General features: G+C 39.6%; 1 protein-coding gene across 1 annotated transcript in view; it reads right to left on the bottom strand.

Annotated features, from left to right (window-relative positions):
* The window catches only part of FBN1 (fibrillin 1), a 150,624-nt gene that overhangs the window by 27,502 nt on the left and 103,543 nt on the right, over positions 1–19,579 (bottom strand). Inside the window, exons 30-42 of the mRNA XM_065688070.1 lie at positions 19,349–19,474; positions 18,677–18,802; positions 10,688–10,810; positions 10,013–10,135; positions 8,146–8,271; positions 6,483–6,605; positions 5,757–5,879; positions 4,719–4,883; positions 4,257–4,325; positions 4,020–4,145; positions 2,581–2,703; positions 1,794–1,952; positions 944–1,015 (exon numbers count right to left, since the gene is read on the bottom strand). Of these exons, the coding sequence (XP_065544142.1) occupies positions 944–1,015; positions 1,794–1,952; positions 2,581–2,703; positions 4,020–4,145; positions 4,257–4,325; positions 4,719–4,883; positions 5,757–5,879; positions 6,483–6,605; positions 8,146–8,271; positions 10,013–10,135; positions 10,688–10,810; positions 18,677–18,802; positions 19,349–19,474 (1,584 nt within the window). The remainder of the gene's footprint in view (positions 1–943; positions 1,016–1,793; positions 1,953–2,580; positions 2,704–4,019; positions 4,146–4,256; positions 4,326–4,718; positions 4,884–5,756; positions 5,880–6,482; positions 6,606–8,145; positions 8,272–10,012; positions 10,136–10,687; positions 10,811–18,676; positions 18,803–19,348; positions 19,475–19,579) is intronic.

Here is a 19,579-nt window from a genome sequence, read left to right as displayed (position 1 = left end):
TTATTCCTGACTGCAGCACTCCTGGCACATGTCAACTGCTACAGATGCAGCTTTCACCTATACATGTTAGCATGATCCAAGATCTCCCTGGTGATGCTGATGAATGGCCCAATTAGCTTGAGTAGACTGAGCAACAATTTGGGCTAATGCTAAGAGCTGGAAGGGAGACTTTGCTTCTATGAAATGACCTGGTAAACAATAAATACTGTATATTTCTGTAACTTCTTCAGAAATTACATCCCCACTTTACTAGAAATATTTCCATCTAACTAGCTCAACACTGCATCACAGCAATAGCTTAATGCTAAAGAACCTGATTACTGCCTATATGCTGTCTCTGTTACAGAGCACATTATCTGCTTCTTATTTGCACTTTTGTGTGAATAAAAACAAAAGAGAGTCCCATCAGGGATTTACTCAACTCCTTGCCTTAGAATTCCTCATTCTCTCCCTTCTTTTTGTTTTGCAATTTGTTACTCATGATTCAAATGTTACGCACAATAACATATGTGAGAAATACTCCAGCTGAGCAGAAAAAAGGATTTTTGTGTCAAACCAATACACAGGGGGACTGATGTGAAATGGCAGATTAAATCTCTCCTTTAGTTTGAAGGAAAGACTCCCAATTCCTCTCAGACCAAATTCTGGTTGGCCTTTCTCCTAGACCTCTTAATCCCAGTATCTGTGCCCTGCTCATATAGGCCTGATTACAGTTTCTTTGGTGCTTTATGTTGCCTTGATTACAAGCAGCAATTGTCACTGCTGCCAGCTAGGAGGAGCTAGGCAGAACATTCGCAGGCTCAGACTTAAATGAGGGGCTGAACTCCCTTACGCTGTTTAGTTGTTATTCCTCTGATGAAAAATATAATTGGGAAAACAAACCTCCCTCTCCCCTGGGCAGAGGTAGCATGGAATTTATTTCAAAACAGAAATTACAACTCACCAACTGGTAACCCTGTATAAATGTCAATGAAGAAGCCAGGCCTTTGACTTCCACAGAGTGTGGAGAATTCATCTGCAACAGGAAAACAAGGAAGGGCTTATAGTAGTTAGAATTAATCAACAGTCAAAATTCATTACATCCTTTGCCCAAGAAAATTCTTCTTCTTCTTCAGCACCTGCAGGGTATGCAGAGGTATACAGACCCTTCCCCAAGGCTCACCATGAGATGTAGTTGGTATGCACTTGGGATCTCATTCAAAGGCTGTTGAAATTAGCAAATAAAAAGATGTAGAGGGCTTGGGATCACATGCTGATTTTAGTTTGCATATACTTATCTCTGTGCATTACAGTTTTTGCATACAAGTCCAAATCTGACTTTTAAAAACCTGAACCCTAAGTTGGAAATTATTTGAATAAGTGCCTAGGAAATTTGTTCTTGAAGCAAACTGCCTTGTACCAGGGTGGGATGTCCTGGGCTGAACTTTTCGGTCTTACCCAGTGTGGAGGAGTTCTGTATGCTCATGCAATTTGCCCCAAATCTCCCACATTTTAACATTTAGCTGCTTGTCACAGACCATTCTCAGAGAAGACCAAGGTACCTCTGTAAACCCATGGCTATCAGTAGTTGAGGCACAGCAGACACCATTATTTGCATGGCCCACCAGCATGAACACAAACCACTCCACATAGACCTTCATCGTGACTGGGGCTGATCACCTCCAGGTCAAAAAAGTAATCAATCCCTTCATTTTAGACACACAAGAGCAGACAAAGACAAAGCATCTCTAAAAATATTACACCCACTAATATTAATTACGATGTTACCATGGCTTTGCAATGCAAAAACGTACCAGTGCTCGGGATAGGACACTGTTCACAGGGCTTATTCCATGCACGTCCAATGTTGTAGGAACAGCAGCACATTTTCTTGGTCATGTTAAAAAGCAGCTCACCATCACAGGTTTGATTGTCAGCATAATAATTTCTGTAACACAGACTTCTTCTCATATCTGTGAAAATGAAGAAAACCCCAGGCCAACGCATTAGCAATTCTTATGGAAAATGAAGGGTTTAAGAGATGCCTCCTTCACACAGGTACTTTTTCAAGCCCTGTCAAGTAGATGCTGCAGCACTGTAGAATACTACAGAACAGCTTGTCCCTAGAAAATTACTCTAAATGTATGAAAAAGTTAGCAACACAAATATTCAAGAGCAACCAACATGGCTGTAACACTGATCAGTCCCAAAGGATTTCATACTGGCCTTTTACCCAACACTGAAAAACACAAGCTAGTTCACGGTTCCCCCCAAGAACTGTACACAGCTTGTGACTTCATTATGTGAGGTCTGAGTAATTTTAGTAGTGTTTTACATATAGAAGCTTTTAAAGCTGAAGTGAAATTTGGAAGGGATAAACATGGAAAACATCAACTTAAAGGAGAAATTCTGAAGAGGTACTGAAATACATATTAAAAGTGATCAGCCTTGTTTTATTTAATGAAATTTATCAAAGAGGCTTGATATGCCGTTTAGTTAATTCTTGCATAACTAAATTCAGAGAAATAGCTCAGATTTGTTCCCAGTAAAGCTCTGGCCCAAAGCACCAAGATAAAGCTCTAAAAAACACACAGCCCATACCCATGCAGTTGTTTCCTCCGTTGACTTGCATGTAATCAGGAGGACAGATGCAAGTGTAGTTCCCAACAGTATTGTAACATGTGCCAGGTCCACAGATGCCAGGTGTATCACACTCATTCACATCTAGAAGAGAATAAAAAGCAGTGAGTGACCATGGAAGATTTTTCATTGTGCTTCTGAAAACAAAAATGTGTCACTAATGCCTGAGGTAGGAAGGTACCGGTGGAGGAGAGCTGAAGGGGCTCTGAGTGAGGTCATGGTGGAGCAATGCCCACACAGAGAAAGAAGTGGTGGCACAGGTGGCCATGGAAAACCTGGCTCTGATGTGAAGGTGGGAATTCTAATGTCTAGGCAGTCTCAGAGACAGCAATTTGGTTTTTGCAATTCTTGCACAAAAATTGTACTTGAGGATCCTATCCATTCTGGATTCCCCAGTCTGGACAAGAACCAAAACTCTTCCTTGCAGAGTGTCCATTTCAATAAGTAATGCTAAAACAGTCTGTTTGACCAGGGAAAGTGAGCAACCTTCCCAACACAAGATGTCATGTTTAATTCATCAAGAGACTTTAACCTTTGTTAAAAAAACAAGAAACCAAACCCAAAGAAAACACTGCCCCCAAAAAACTCAGTTCTTATCAGTTCAAAAACATTTCATCAGCTTTACCATTTTAAAATACCTTTGACACACCCCTAAGGAAAAATACAGAGGTAGCTTTTCTTTAACATTTGTTGAGCTACATAAGCACAATATTCATGAAGCACTTCAGCCTTAATTTAGGACCTAAATCCTTTGTATTTCTGCAGTGTCTGGCACGTTATGGGCATTATATTAACATTATTAATAGTCTAGAAGGATGAAGACAGCCTGTACAATGGGAAATTTAAGGACTTGATGGGTTGCTTAAAGTTTTATATCCAATACAACCTGACATGTTATAAGGTGATAAATATGCACTACTGACTGTGCTAGTGGAAGGATAATGTTTTGCAGTACAGTATTTTCAACTGGATATTAAGATCAGCAGCAGATAAAATAAGCAGTGAAAAAAAGCATTGACACACTGTAACCAGCCCAGCAGACTCATAGGACAAGTTTGCTTCTTATCTGACTGCTTATTCACTACCCATTACCAAACAGCTACTTTTTTTATAGCTGGTTAGCAAATTACATTTTACTGAAAGAAAAATGGATAGGTTTTCTGGTTTTGATCAAAATCTGATGATTTTAAACACAAATTTGCACATATTTCAACATGGTCAAGAAGGAATTTTCTCTCTCTCAATGCAAGGCTCCAACTTGTTCCAATTTTCCCACCATTAAATTTTACAGTGCTTAGTCTGGTTATGTTTCTTTTCAAGGACAGATTAATTCTGCATATTAATCTGTAATCATTTTCTAAGAATGAAAGCAGAAGACTAGTAAAATGAAGGCTACATACCATCGCACACTCGAGTCTCTTCATTCAAATAGTATCCTGATGGACACTGACACTGGAAGCTACCAAATGTATTAATACATTTTCCTCCTTGGCAAAGTCCAGGCAGTTCTTGACATTCATCAATATCTGTTCAAACAAAACCACAAATATTTAATTCATGCTTTTCCATGAAAAGCAACACTCGCTGAAGAGTTTCATATTTTTAGCTGTGTAAATATAGGAAAATGTAAACATTACCTTCTAATATAACCGTAATGGGATTTGGTCGGAACCCTTCGCCTCCAGGGCATAGAACCTTGTATTCAGCTGAAAACAAAATACATTTATGAACCTAAAACAGTAGAAACATTTTCAGCACAATTATTTTTGAAATTTAATCAGATTATCACAAGTAATTTAAAAGTAAAGTAACGAATTGACCAGATATGAACATTAGATTTTACTCTGTAAAGTCAACTGCTATTCCATTCCATAATGTAGGTTTTTTTGTGTAACAGCAAACTTGCTCAGAAGTGATAATAACATTCTGACTAAATAATCTTTTCAAAAGGCCAATTAAGTTTTTGGTAAAGACAGGTGGAAACCTGTCCCCTGCATGTACACAATAAACGATTACACTGGCATTTGAGTCACCTGGCTAAATCAGAAAAAACTCCAAACACACTGTATCGTTGTGTTTACCCAGGAAAGCTGACTTACTTGTGTTCACAAGTGGGCAGTGTTCACAGGGAACTCCCCAAGCTTTGCCCAGGGAGCAGCAACAGGAGGCCTTGGATACACCTACTCCAATCTCATTGCTGCAGAAAGTGCCGCCGTTATCTCCACGAGTTTTAATGTCCAGGTAACAATTGCCAGATCGTGTATCTATTCAGAATGCACAGAATAACAAATACATGAGAGAGGAGAACACATCACATCATCTCAGGATGAGGGATACCTTCAGATGGCTCTCATTTCTTGTAGGACAGCCAAAGCAAGTAACTTGTGCTGTCCAGGAGGGCCCAGCTTTTCCCACTTAGACAGGACAGTGGTGCCCATTCCTTGGCTTTGTTGGACTTCTCACAAAGCAGGGAATTTTTCAGTGTGACCAAGAGCAGTAGCCAGGCCTTTTCTTATTCTGATTCACACTTTCACCCACATTTGTACATCCCTCTGATTCCAGAAACCCACTGCTTTCTCCTCTCCTTGAGGTTAACAACCATGAAAGCATCTACTAAATGTTATGAATTTCAAATACATTTGAATATGAGGAGCATCCCTACACCCTCTTAAACAAGCAAAAGCCAAAAAACATCAGGGGATTACTAAGCAGTTGGAGCGTAACACAAAAACATTTCCATTGCTTGTGAAGCTGCACCCAGCCAAGCTGCATTCAGTGCTCCAAGAGCATGGGTGGCTTTGTGCCGTAGCTCCATTCACCTGCCATCTTGGGGCCAGCTGGATGTTGGTTTAAGCTTGTTGAAATTTAAACTTGACTCATGCCTGCTGTAAATTGTGGACAGCTGTAACAAGCCCCAAGGGGTTGGCTCTGGCAGCCGGGCACTGCTGGCATGCTACATCACTCTGGACATACTCCCACTGCACTATTACAACTTCTAAACCAGGGGCATTGGGGTGGGAGTTGGAGAGTATATTCCAGCCCTTTTCCATGACCTGGAACATTATTCCTAAGAAGTTAGCCTTGCACCCCCTCTGTCCAGCTTCACTTATAAATAACATTTGTAAATGGTCCCTTACCAACGCATCCAACACGGGTGGGATTCAGCTCAAAATCAGGAGGACACTCACAGGTGTAACTACCAGCAGTATTGATACAGGTGCCACTAATGCAGGTTGTGGGATCTGCACATTCATTAACATCTGCAAGAAAAAACAGCACATGGTAAGCAAATATTCAAGGACATTGCAGACCATGACATATCAGATATCATATGCTGGCCACCACAAAGCCATGAGTTATGAAATACTACTTTTCTCCAGAAAGCTCTAAAAAATACAAACTCATTTTAGAAGACCAGTAGTCTGAGATGAATTCATCATTTCATGGAAAGAAAAAAAAAAAAAAAAAGAAAGAGTGTTTTTCCTGGAAAACCAATTTATGAACTAAAATTCACATAAAGTACTAAAAAAAATACCTAAGGAAAAAGTACACAACAAGGTCACAGCTTGCCATCCAGTAATGTGAATGGAAACTACAAGGCACAACACACCTTTGCCAGAGGGATTCTCTCTGCTCTGTTTTTCCCATTCTTCTCTTCAGCCATTGGGATATCAGAGGTTGAAAAAGAAGGTGAAAGAGGACTATAGAAGAGGCAAGAAGGATAATCCTATGTTATGTAGTAGGGAAGACCATATTTTCCTATGCCCAGTTTGATCTGTACAGATTTTAAAAGGAGTTTCCTAAGGAACTGACCATGACATTCACAGAGAGTTATAAAGCATGTTGCTCAAAATTATCTTTACCTGTGCAGTTACCACCGCTTCTGTCCAACTCGTAGCCCACTTCACACTCACATCGGAAAAGTCCAGGGAGGTTATGACAAGTACCATAGACACAGATGTTTGGAAGTGAGCACTCGTCAATATCTGATAGAGAAATGGGAGAAGAAAAATATGAGGTTACCTTATCCTTTTAAGATACAGACAGAGAACTGCAAAAAGTTTCAGCAAACATGGATATGGAAGTCAACTGCTTCTGCACACCATGTAAGACCAGAAAAAAAATAACATGCAAGATTTATGTTTGGAGTCTAAGAAAACTAATCTATAACCTCTTTTGGGGCAAAAGGCTCCTTCCAGCATCTCTGCAAGCCATGCCAGAAACAAACTGAGCTTATTAGTCGGCTAATCTGACGAGTAGCAAAATTAAACATGGCAGGAGATATGCTTTAAAAAAGCGACTTTCATTCTAAATCAGTAGTCATCTGCAGAAAACTGGACAACAGCTTGGGCCCGAAGGTGAACTTGACGCTCATCTTCACGTTTCAGCATTTGACAGATCTTAGGTTTGGCAAGCAGAGCTCGCTTTTGTGCCGTTTGTCCAAATTATTGCATCTGATTCAGTATTTACTGAATGCCATATGCACTGCACAAAGAACAACCATTTGATACAATAAAAAAAAGTATGTGTTTACAAAGGACCTTAAAATACTGCATTTAGTGTACACATCTGAGGAATTAAGGAAAGTCTGTTTTAGCAACAGGAGCTAGGCTCTATATAAGCTATTTAAAGTTAGCTAAAAGGTTTGAAAGTAAATTGTTTCATGAAATCTAATATTGTTTTAGTTTACACAAAAATTCACTCTCATAAATCATTTCTCTTGGTAGAATACTAAAAAAATGCACTTTTCAAGGAGAACAAATCCTATTTATAGGGATGTACTTAAGAACTCCATCAAATACTGGTTACTGAGAGTTATTACTATGTCAGATGATATGGCTGCTTCTTCTTGACTGACTTAACTGATCAGCATTATCAACTGAAGATTTCAAATGTTACAATCAAGTATAATGACCTTAATCATGTTGGTAACATGCTTATTATTTGATTTTTGTGAATCTTTGCATATGCAAAGCTCTTATGAGTGAGTTTCAAACAGTTAACCAACAACTGACTTTCAAAACTGAACAAATACTCATGGGATTTATTCCTTTTTTTGGTGGACATACAAATTTTCTGTGAATTTTAAACTTTCTTTCTTTCCAACTCTGTTTCTACATCTTACAGAAACCCTCACAGCATGTTCACTGTATTAGCTACCAAATCAGTCTTTTTCAGCTTCATATATGCCAAGGCAAAGTAACAACTTTTTCTGTTCAACTATTATGAATAAAATGAAGAACTGGGTGCAAATGATCAAGATAAAATAGCAGCTGACAGTGCTACTTGGATCACCCACAAATAATGCACCATAAGATAGGCTCCAAAAAGCTGTATTTTATGTATACAGTAGGTATATGAACATCTAGAGGCCCATAATAAAATGAAAAAAAGCAAGTACTATTGACAATTTTCATGGAGCTCTCAATACAAGCACAACTGCAACCAATTGTAAGATTTTTCAAACATAAAATACAATTAGAGGCAGAATTTGCTAAGTGTTGTTTAAAGCTTACAGAGAATTACCTTCACATGCTTTCCCATCCGGACTTGGCAAAAATCCCATATCACATTCACAGCGATATCCTCCAGGGGCATTAAGACACTGCCCATTTTCACAGAGATTCAAGTTTTCTGAGCATTCATCAAGGTCTGTAAAAGGAAGAGAGGTTGCAGGTTTTCAGTAAACATAACTTTCTCACCAACATTTGCTTCAGCTGAAGCATGCAGTGTTCCAAGCATTTTAATTATTCCATTAGCCCTGAACACTTGCAGAAGACACTGCAATCTAGTTATGTGCAAAGGCTATTACATGTAGCAGCTTGGTATATTTCTGGCATGCTGAATATACTGCTTCTAATCAAAAGGAAAACTGGAGAGAGGCACAGACTCCTAAAGTAGCTACAGTTAATAACAATTGGAGGCAGTACACAGGGTCAAATTTAGACTCAGAATAAGCATGTGAATTTTATTATAGTTATTGTTTCTATTACAGCAAAGCCTAGAGGCAGCAACTGAAAAAAGAGGTTTACTGTAAAATGACCAAACATACGGTAATAGGTGGTCTCCATGCCAAACATACAAAACATGGACAAGTGGCACTGAGGTGAAAATAACTTGATCAAGATTAAACTGCAGGTGAGAAAAACAGCTTTGCTACTGGGCTACACTGCCCTTCAGACATATTATGACTCTTACTCTCCAGCTGAAGTTCTATACATCACAAAACCACCCTACTTTTTGCAACAGAGTCTGGCTCTCACAGAATCTCACAAGCTTGTAAAAGCCCATGGCTAGCAAATCAAAGGTAGCACTTACTGGGGAATGCTGCAGAGGGCTTACAGAACACTTGAGTGCTCTAGTTGAGTCCCAGCCATCTCTTGAATCCATGAATAATTAAGTAACCAAATTGAAACAAAAAAGTTCTACTCTGCAAGCACTCTATTTGAAAGATGTAGTCTAAAGACTCCTGGAAATCATCATATGGGAAATTGACAAAGAGCATTGGGCTATGAAGGCCACTAAGGAAGCTGAATCAGATTCAAGAGTAAATTAGACAGAGAGAATTAAACAGAATCCCAGGGTCCATTTATAATTTGGAATGATTCAAATTTAGCCTTAAAGCTGCTGAGCCACATTCTCAGATGCCATAAAAACCTGCTGTAGTTGATAGAGTGCTGTGGATTGGCACCAGCTGAAAACCTGGCCCACCAGCTGTCTACCAGAGCTTTATACCAAACAGGGTCACCTTCATGTAGCATCACTAGCAACACTGATGTCCTTAATGTAGTATCAGGGTTCTTGATGACTAAGCTTACATGAGCTAATCTGTTCTAGAAAGCAAAAGACTGTAGTGTGGGTGGGAAATGTCTCTCTAGCAATGTTTTATAATCACATTTACTGTTTACAAAATGAGGTTTCAGAAGCAGCTACTTCCATCATCCTAAATGCCAGCACTGCACCCCTGCACCCTGACAGTGTCTCTCAGGATGATGCAGTAAAAGAGGACCCACACCACACACTCTCTTGTGGAAAGAGCAAACATTCTTAGGCAGTTTTACGAAGCAATTTTAATGCATGTGCCCTATTATTTAAGGTGGGTAGCCAATGGACTGGTCTACTAAGTAGCCAAATTATATGACTCCAACTAAAGGAGAAGCTCAAGGAAAACTTGCACTTTATCAACTGAAAAAAGTAACGGCTTTAGACTAGGTATAATACACAGTATTTCTTCCAACTTGTGGCAACTTAGGTGAAGTAGAAGATGATGGAGGATGACATATTAAAAGAATAACTTCAAATGCTTAAAAGCTGTTTTCGTGTATTGAACTGTAGACTAACTTAGGTTGCAAGGGACCACCAGAGGTCATTCAGTGCTCCTAATAAAACTCACCTGTACAAGTGAAGCCATCCCCAGTATAACCTTCTTTACACAGACAGCGGTAAGAGCCCATTGTATTCTTGCAGTCAGCATGTGGGCTGCACATGTGGGTTCCATTGGAGCACTCATCCAGGTCTTTAAAATAATAAAATAAAAAAATAAAAAAAAAAAAAGCAGCATTAGTTAAAAACAACACATAATGAACACAAACTTTAACTAGCATATGGCTCACAGGTGGTCTACTTTAAATGATCTTTCATAATAAAACCCACACATATATAGGGTCACATGAGTGGAAAAGCGGGCACAGCTTATTTGCAGCCCAACAAGGTAACTGTGAATGAGGAAGCTGCAGGGCACTCTCAAAACTAAGACCCGTATCTTGTTCCCATGGGGAGCATCAGGAGACTTCTCACTGTCTCCCATCAGCTGCCCTCAAAGACACGCTGTCTCCCTCGTTGATCCAGTCTGTTTCGCCAACTCACATGCCAAACATGAGATAATGCTGATTTCACAGTTACCATGGCAGAGAACTTGTCCTCCAACAGATCATGTCAAATCAACATTAACAACCTTCATAACCATTTGCCTTCTCAATTCATAGGTGTGGTACTGTTTTTTTCAGAATTGGTAGGACCCAGTCTAGGTCTGACCTTACAAATAAATACAAATGCATATGACTCTCACCTGTGCACTTGATGCCATTTCCAATCCAGCCAGGGCTGCAGCTACATTTGAAGCTTCCTGCTGTATTTGTACATATGGCATGTCTATCGCAGTTATGGGCTCCAATTTCACACTCATTGATATCTGTAAAAACAGAAAGACGTTTGAAGAGCTCATGGATCAAACTTTCTCACATCCATCTGATACTGGAATTTCCCAAGAAAGACAGTGCGAACATGAAAGCAAGTCTGCATTTCATTTCATGACATTTAAAAACAAAGCAGAAGAGAAATAATATCACAGCAACAAAAAAGCAAAGAAGGATGTAGCATATTTCAAACGTGTCCTGCCCTACTACCTATTTTTCTGATGGTCATATAAAGCAGTACTTCTGCAGTTCACTCCAAAGCCTGGTAACTTTAATATTCAAGGAGAAAAAAGAGCAACTCAGGTTTTCCTTCTTTTTCTAACTGGTGAGCTCAGTAAGAATGTGAGGTCACAGCCTTTGGGAATAAGAAGACTAGCATTCATAAAGATTACCACTGCAGGTGTTCAGCATCCTGGGATATGTTTGTTAAGCAGCTCTGCAATAGGTTGTGGCTCAAATTTGATGAGTAAGTGGTGTGAAGACCTGTGCTCCTCTGACAACAGAAAGATACCATTACAATGTATTGGCTTGCATCTTGACCATACTTTAACATGACTGAAGGAAAGAAGACAGCTTTCCCATCTGCCCATCCTGGAGTCCACAGAGAGTGACTTGGCTCAGCATCACCTGCAAACTCCTGCTTGGATTATCTCTAGGTACTTAACAAAGCCAGGTTCTGTTTTGCCAGAGACTGTGTGGAAAGTGGATGATGGAGCTGCACCACTGTATTTAATGTGACGGCTGATGAACACAACGTTCATCAGGTATGTAGTTTATTAAGAACTCAGGAAACCTGATACAGTGGGAAAAAGTCAGCATCCTTGGAGACACCAGGCAGCAAGTCATCTAATCTTCAACATATGAATTGGTGCCAGCACATTCTATTTCAGTACTTGCTATTTTCACCTTGTTTTCATTCTTGGGCATTCTCTGGCAATATCAAAATGTATAGACAAAACCCCTCCAACCTGAACTCCATTCTTCCTTGTCACAAACTAGTACTAATGTCCCACATAAGTACTTGAAGAATGTATAAACTCAAAGGCAAAGTTTTCAGAAATTATACTGGTAACTAAAACAAAACTGGCAGGAATTTTCTTAGACATCTGAGCTATGGATTTCACAGTGTTTTCTATAACCAAACTCTTTCTAACTGTGCTTTACTTCTGTGCAGGATATAAATTATCTAGAATTCACATCAAACCACATAACATTTATACCATCTTTTTCAGCCCTTCCAGGTGCCTTTGCTGTTGTAGTAAGCCAGAAAATCTCATTATCCAAAACAGCTGATGGAAAGGGAAAACAGGCTCACAAACTGCATGATTCCACAGATGAAAACCCAGCTCAGACCCTTCTTGAGAAGATGATTCAGAAAAGGCATCAGCCATTAAACAAGTAACAACCTTTGAGGTTCTCAGCCCCAAAACCAGATTCCAGTTTCTGTACCACTGCACCTAAAAAACAACTAGCTGTTTAAAGATGGCAAGAAAGTGGAGCCATAGATGAAAGAGTCCAGGTCCATCTTAACCATATCTTTCATAACTCTTTCTTAGGTTTTTCTGTCCTCCCTTCTTCAGACAAAAGGCTCAGAGACCTTTCTCCATGCCCTGTACATATATTTTGTCTTTTCACAAAGGCTACATGTGACTCTGAGAAGCAGACAACATTCATCTGTCATCTTACAATAAAAACCTCAAGTCCAGAAATTACCCAAACCCCCTGTTGGTTTGGGTTTTGGGATTTTTTCGTCAGTTGGTTTTGTGCTTGCTGGGTTGGGATTTCTTGTTTTGTTTTGTGGTGGTGGGTTTTTTTGAAGTCTGTATAGCGGAATTGCATCAAAATCTTATTTTTCTGGTTTTCTTTCTAAATGAGGCATTGCTCTGAATCAAAACCCCAGACATGAATATTCCCATGATCTGAATGCTGATGTCTAGATAGAGATCTAAATCTGGCAGCTGGAATCTACCATTTATGAACGTTGACTCCACCAACAAGCTTGAAAACATGCAAATGGACACTTACTTTTTAAAACTTGAAAAAAGAATCAGGAACAGATAATCTCAGAGCATATTTGCCTTTAGCATGTGCAAAAACTCATGCGAAGATAACATCACCCTAAACAGGAAACTAGCGTCTGTCAAAAATCAGAAAAAAACCAACCCATTTTGGCTTGGACTGAAGGGAAAGACTAGACGGAATTTCAAGAGGTCAGCTACAGTATACATTGACATAAAAAAGCTGAGGCAAACACTCTATATTTTAACCTTTACGTGATTTTATCCCCTAACTGCGAAACCACTGTTAACATTAAGATTGCACTGTATTTGATTATTTGATGCTTTGAAACGTACAAATAATCATATGCTTCCTTATACCCTGCGGAGCACAACGAAACACCACAAAAAACATCATCAGTGGAGAGACTGCTGCCAAGGTTTTCTTTTTTTTGAAACCACCAGCAAACACAAACAGAAACTTGCATGCAATAGCTACACCACAGTGAAGTCATGCTCAGGTTCCAATTTCAGGCAATCAAACCCAAATTCTCAACTCTATACAAGGTGACTGTGGATTCCAACCCATCCCAGCTCACACTGACCCACTAACACTTTGCTCCTGAGAGCTCTCACTAACATCTCTCAGTGCAATAGCAGCATTTGTTCCTCCATCAGCTATTTCACACACACACAGTAAAAAGCTCGGAATCTTGTGCGGGATGAAATTTGCAAGCACAAATCCATACCCAAAACCATGGGTATTTATAATGGGATCAACTTTCTCAGAGATCATCCACTGAACTGCTATTCCACTTGCTTTGAACAAAATCCTGAAATCCTCTTCAGCTTTTCATGAAAAAAAATGAATAGATTTAAATGCTTTTTGACTGGGTAAAGATCAAATAGGGAATGCAACATATATATTCTAATACCATCTACCTCTACAGGGACATCAGAGGGCTTATTTCATTGATGCATGGAAAGTTTTTCAGATACTTAAATGAAAGCTGATTGAGGCATATAAAATACCATCACTGGCTTCATCCCAGATTTTACTTATTTTCAAAGCTATCTGTGTTTAACTTAGATGTTATTTTGCTATAATTCCTATTCTCTCCTTTCATTGCACAGCTGAGTTATAAGCCTAAATTTATTGCATTGCAATTATTTCCAAGGCAAAAGAGATCTCAGACCAAACACGGTCCTGTGTAAACGGGGCAGTAAAATCAATGGAATTTATGCCTGCTTATACTGGAGCTTAATATGGATTTATGTTGCCATAAGTGTTGAATTATGGCTTCACAGAATGAAACATAAAGGAGAAGTTGAGCTCTGTAGGGGAAAAAATTAACTCAATATAAATATCTTTAATAAAAGCAAGAGTCCAGATTGTCTGTACATGGCAGTACAAACAGTACTACACTCTTCAAACACTCCAACTATTTCTACATAATTGCTTGAAGACAAAGGCACTACTCGGTCTGAGTAAAGGTATCATGACCCAAAAAGCATACAGGAGGGGACAGTTTCACACAATGATGGCCTATTCCCATTGATTTCAGGGGGATTTTCACTGAAGAGTAAAGGAGTGAGTCACTGATTTATATCAGCATTCTCCTTCTGCCTCCAGTATGAGGCCGTGACAAGCCAAAGAAAATAAAGACATTCCAATGAGAGACTGACACTGCATCCTCAGCAGTCCTATCGTGCCCCAGTCCTGCTGCACACATGTTCTCAGCTTTGTAATTGCACAACTCCCATTAATACTAAGGGAGTTGTCTGCCTACAACAGATGAGAATACGCATGATAAATAATATGCAGATCTGACATCATAATAATCCCAAGCACTCTGGGGAAAAAAACCTGTCAGTCACCCTATTTTGTTTGCTCCTTCAGTTCTCTTCTCTGGACAAATATTTTTTCCCTCAAGCCTTTGGCCTAAAGCATCTCTCTCATTAATGACAGGCACAAATTTTTAGGGATGTGGATGTGCAGCAAAAATACACGTCACATATACCTGTCATGTTGGCACTATGCTTGCAAACATGGCAACCAAAGGAAAGAAAGGGCTAGCCAGTATCTGCACAGCACATCCCTATGCAGTCTGGAAGTGGACCATTAAACTCAGTCAGAGAGCAGCATGGGGATAAATTGCTGTATTCTCACCTATACTCTGGAAACACCCAAGTCATTCTTCTGCATTGGAACAGAATAAGAGTGAAGATTAACCCATGAAAATCCACATGTTCATCATGAGGCATGAAATCCTCAGGGTACTCTATGTACCATTTATATTTTCTGAGGATTTCATTTGGGCTTCAGTAGTCTGTAAGGATCCTCAGCAAAGTGTCAATTTAATTCAGACTCTGCCTATAAATCAGTAGTTTTGTCAGGAATTATGCAAATCCCTTAAGCATTTTCTGACTTTAATTTTTTTTGGCCCTCTCTGCATATTTGTGCATTTTATCACACTGACGTTTCACTGGTATTTCAAGCCTGGGCCCAATTCCCACAGGGCCAGTCGTCTGGTGGAAGTCACAAGGCATTTCCTCCTCCTGGGTTGCTGCCCATATAATCAGGTAGGTAAAAGGGAAGGCTTTCCAGAGGGAGAAGGCTGTGAATTTCAACTTAGCACTCACACAAGTACAGAAATATATGAGAGAATTACCTTATTGTGATCTCTAAACCTGTAAAATTGTCTTCTCCCTTGGAATCACTGTTGGATTTTATTCAGCATACTGCACCGTAAGCATCTCTTGGAGTTTCACATGGGGCCATTCTGTTGTTGCCTGCTATCCCTCCTTACGTCATCAGCACACTGGGGCGCAGCATGTTATTGCTGGACAGACGCCTACTCACAATACACTCCTTCTGTAATACCCCATTTGGCGGGCAGCATCTTAATATTATTATCTTCTGGTATTTGGCCTGACACAGCCAGCTTCCATACTCACAAGGGGAAATGTATTTGTTTCACTGATACCAGAACTCTCTTGTGCCATCAAGACTGAAACACAATGTGTTATTAATGGCCAGAAGCCAAAAGGCAGAGGAGAGAGGCAAGCACATTATACAAGCCACAGAACATTACAGACTTACTTCTGAGGGCAAATGACAGGGCTCACCTCTTCCTTTCACCGTATCAGGTGTCCTCCTTATGACTATGTTATTGTCAGCCATGCAAGCCTGCAGTGTGCACTCACTCCTTTATCAACTATCATCATCATTACTTGATGACAGCAAGTAATGTTCAAGATCAAACTCTAACCTCTCACCCTCCACCAAGGCTGCAGCTGAACATCTTCCACTAGTCTTTCTCCAAACAGCAGCAGCACGGCCCTCGCAGAGTCAGAGCCCAGTCTCAGCCCTCCAACTCCCTCAGCCGGCAGTGCAGAAATCTAGCTGGCTTTTCAAGCACATTTATTTTTGATCCGAGAATCATCTCGGGAAACTTCAGTCCCCAAGTCCTTCTTGTTCAGTCTGACATTGTGAAAAGTGCCCTAAGCCAGTGAAAGCACAGCTCCAACAGCAGTAAACAGCAGGTCTGCACATACAACCGTAACTGGCAAGAATGGATAGGAGAGCGTCAGAGATCTTGTTCCTCTGCGAAAATACCAGAGCAAGTAAATCTAAGGCTCTACATCAACAGTGAAATATTACAAATTTACAGGCAATACTCCAGAGTGGTGATGAATCACTAAATAAAAATGCAAGTGCCAATACAGGATTTCATCTCTGCACAAGTACGTGTATATTTTATTGACAGCAAAAGCAGAGATATTTGTCATAAAGCTGGGCAATCTGCAACTGGGAAGATTTGCAGTCTTCTCTCTAGTGGCTATGTATCACTGCCTGCCTAGAAAAATCTCAATAGAACTGCTCTAAGTCAGTCTTCCCACAGCATGCCTTGCAAATGGAAATTAAACCATTCGTAGCACACTGTCTAGGAAACCTGCATCTGCAGCATATGGTTTTGCATCGTTTTTTAAAAATTATATTTTGTTACTAAAATCTGTCCACATTCTTGCTGAGAATCAAGAAGTGAACTAACATCTGTGTGGGATGGGAATGTAAGTCAGTGGGTGGAATCTGAGTACTGTCGAATGATTGGGGAAAAACCATGTTTATTTGTTAAAATGGAAACAATCAGTAATGACAAGGGAGCTGAAATATTTAGACAAAACTGTAATGGAACCCAGAGGATGTTATTTAGTTGTTCTCATGAAACAGAGAACCTCCCATTGAAAGCATTGTACACATTTTTGTAATTTTTTTTCCTTGGGAGTTCCTAAAAACTGTGGATGCTTCTGATCAGTCTTTAAGACAGGAATTGAATCCCGGGGTCAAGGTGCTGTTGGCAAGGTCCCTCAGGAAGTCCTGAAGGATGCTCTCCTGGTCTGTAATACCCGAGCACGGGAACTTCAGCTCTGCTCTTACACTGTGCAAATATTTGGTGGGGAATTCAAAAGTCTCCACCAGTAAATCACACCCTTTAAAAACCAGAATGCAAGGATCTGCACACTGTAGTCACAATAGGACCCATATCTACAGAGGTTCTTCAGCATGAAACCAGCACAGAAAGTTCCTGCTCTGCTTCCTCTCTTTTCTTATTTAAATAGGAAAGATTTTGGTGATCTGAGTATGTGATCCTATCTGAGCTGCATCAGCATAACTGATACTTCACATTTTTGTCTTAGACCACTCATGTTACTGAGCCCTCTACAGCACCTGTTTTAATTAAGGTGTCCTGCTGGTTTTCCTGGGGAGTGCCGTCCTCCCTGTGACACCAGCATAAAGCCGGAATCAACAGAAGCTATATCTCAGGTTTCTTCCCTACCTCCATGACTGTTCTCTGTCTTTTGCTTTCTACTAGTTGCTTCATCTTCCTTGACTGCTCCTTAGCTTCCCCATGTGTAACTGATCAGCACAAGGGTTTTCAGGTCTAGAGTACTGAAGATCTTCATATAATTTAGCACAGAAAAAAAGAACGTTGAAATGTTGGTCTACAGGGTACAATTAGGGATTTCTTGGATTTAGATCAGTTCATATGTAAGTCAAAGGCAGCTGTTACTAATGCACAAATATTCGTCCACGGTCCAATATGCAAAGTACAACTCCAGCTCTCAGACTGTTCTATGAGAGCTGTAAAAAAACAGCTTCATGTATTTGGGGCACTTACAGAAGTATATTATTAACTCCACAATAAGGACAGACTAGGAATAAAAGTTTGTCTCAAAGACATTGCCAGAAAAACGTTTACTCTAAGTCTACACTAAAAATTACATTAAACATATGTTTGCCTTCATATTTGGGCAAAGCCTCAGACTCTCAACACCTTGGCTAGAGAAACCCGCACTAGGATTATTAATATCATGCCCTCGGAGCCTGTATATTTGAATCTCATTTCTGTTTGCTGGCAATACACGAAATAATGCAAATTCTGAATTTGCTGATATAATGTGGTTGAGTATCTGTATTGTTGCCACTTTGCAAAAGCTGAAAATATATTTTAGCATCTATTTCAAGCCATCTGTGTTTGCCAGAATAATGCTTGGAACAGATACCTGTTATTTGCATTCGTAGTGTACAATTAACTAATCCAAATGCACTGAGGTCCTCAGGAGCCTGTCAAGTTACAGCAATAGCATTTTCGGTTCTTTTAAACCAACAAGAATACAGTAATAAGCCCAAGCCACTGAAGTTCAGCAGAATGCAAGCTCAGCAAATTCGGATAAGAGATACAATATTTAGCACAACTAATTGGAAAGCAGCACAGTCAGAGGAGCTTTTGAACACTAGAGGAAAAAAAAAAAGGATGCAGACTCAGAAGTTTAACTAAAAGTTACTAATTAAAAACATACCTGTGCAACCAGTTGTGCCTTTCTTGCCTGAATATCCCATATCACAATGACAGATAAATGAGCCCTTTGTATTTTCACAGGTTCCACTCAGACAGATGTTTGGATGCAGATCACACTCATTAACATCTAGAAAAACCCATTAATTGAGATTCATTAAACAAAATTCTTAAAAAAGTAGCCGATGAAATCTCTTGAACTATAATGTTCTGATATAAAATTGGGTCTACGTATGCAAAGAGAAAATTGCTTAGGTAAGTCATTCCATACCTAGCATACATTTTGAGATCTGGTTTAACACAGCTATGTTACCATATCTGTATCAACATACATATATTAATATTTCCATGGCATGATCTGCCTTTCTGCAAACACTTCCTTTCTGAAAGCACTCTTTCAGCTGACCTGCATAAAAACCTCACTAGAAGAGGACTCAAAGATACAATCTACACTACAGATCATCATGTTTGCATCCCAATCTATAGGAATATACAGAGATTACATCTGCATTTGATAAACACAGTTTGTGCAATGGGGCTGGTTCTGTGGTCAGGCGGCCAAAATAAGGGCATAAGAGCAATACTCTTAAAATATCAGTGTCTGCCTACTTAGAAATAGTGCCTTAATAATTTTTCCCTAGTAAATGTAGTTTGGAATACATGTATTTTCACTCACCTATGCAAGTCTTCATGTCTTCAGATGCCATGAATCCATCATAGCAAAGACACCTATATTCTCCTGGGATGTTTGTACACTGGCCTCCATCACAGATGTTAGGATTGTCTTCACACTCATCAATATCTACAGGTAAAAATCAGATTAAAATATGCTAACTTTATTCAATGCAACTAACCATAATCATGGCAAGCAAGCATTTTAATGCTCAGGTAAGTACAATAAAGACTG

Source organism: Lathamus discolor, chromosome 8 (genome assembly GCF_037157495.1).
Source record: "Lathamus discolor isolate bLatDis1 chromosome 8, bLatDis1.hap1, whole genome shotgun sequence".
Taxonomy (NCBI): Eukaryota; Metazoa; Chordata; class Aves; order Psittaciformes; family Psittacidae; genus Lathamus; species Lathamus discolor.
The sequence above is the reverse complement of the archived record's forward strand: the minus strand, read 5'-3'. Positions and strand labels throughout refer to the sequence as shown.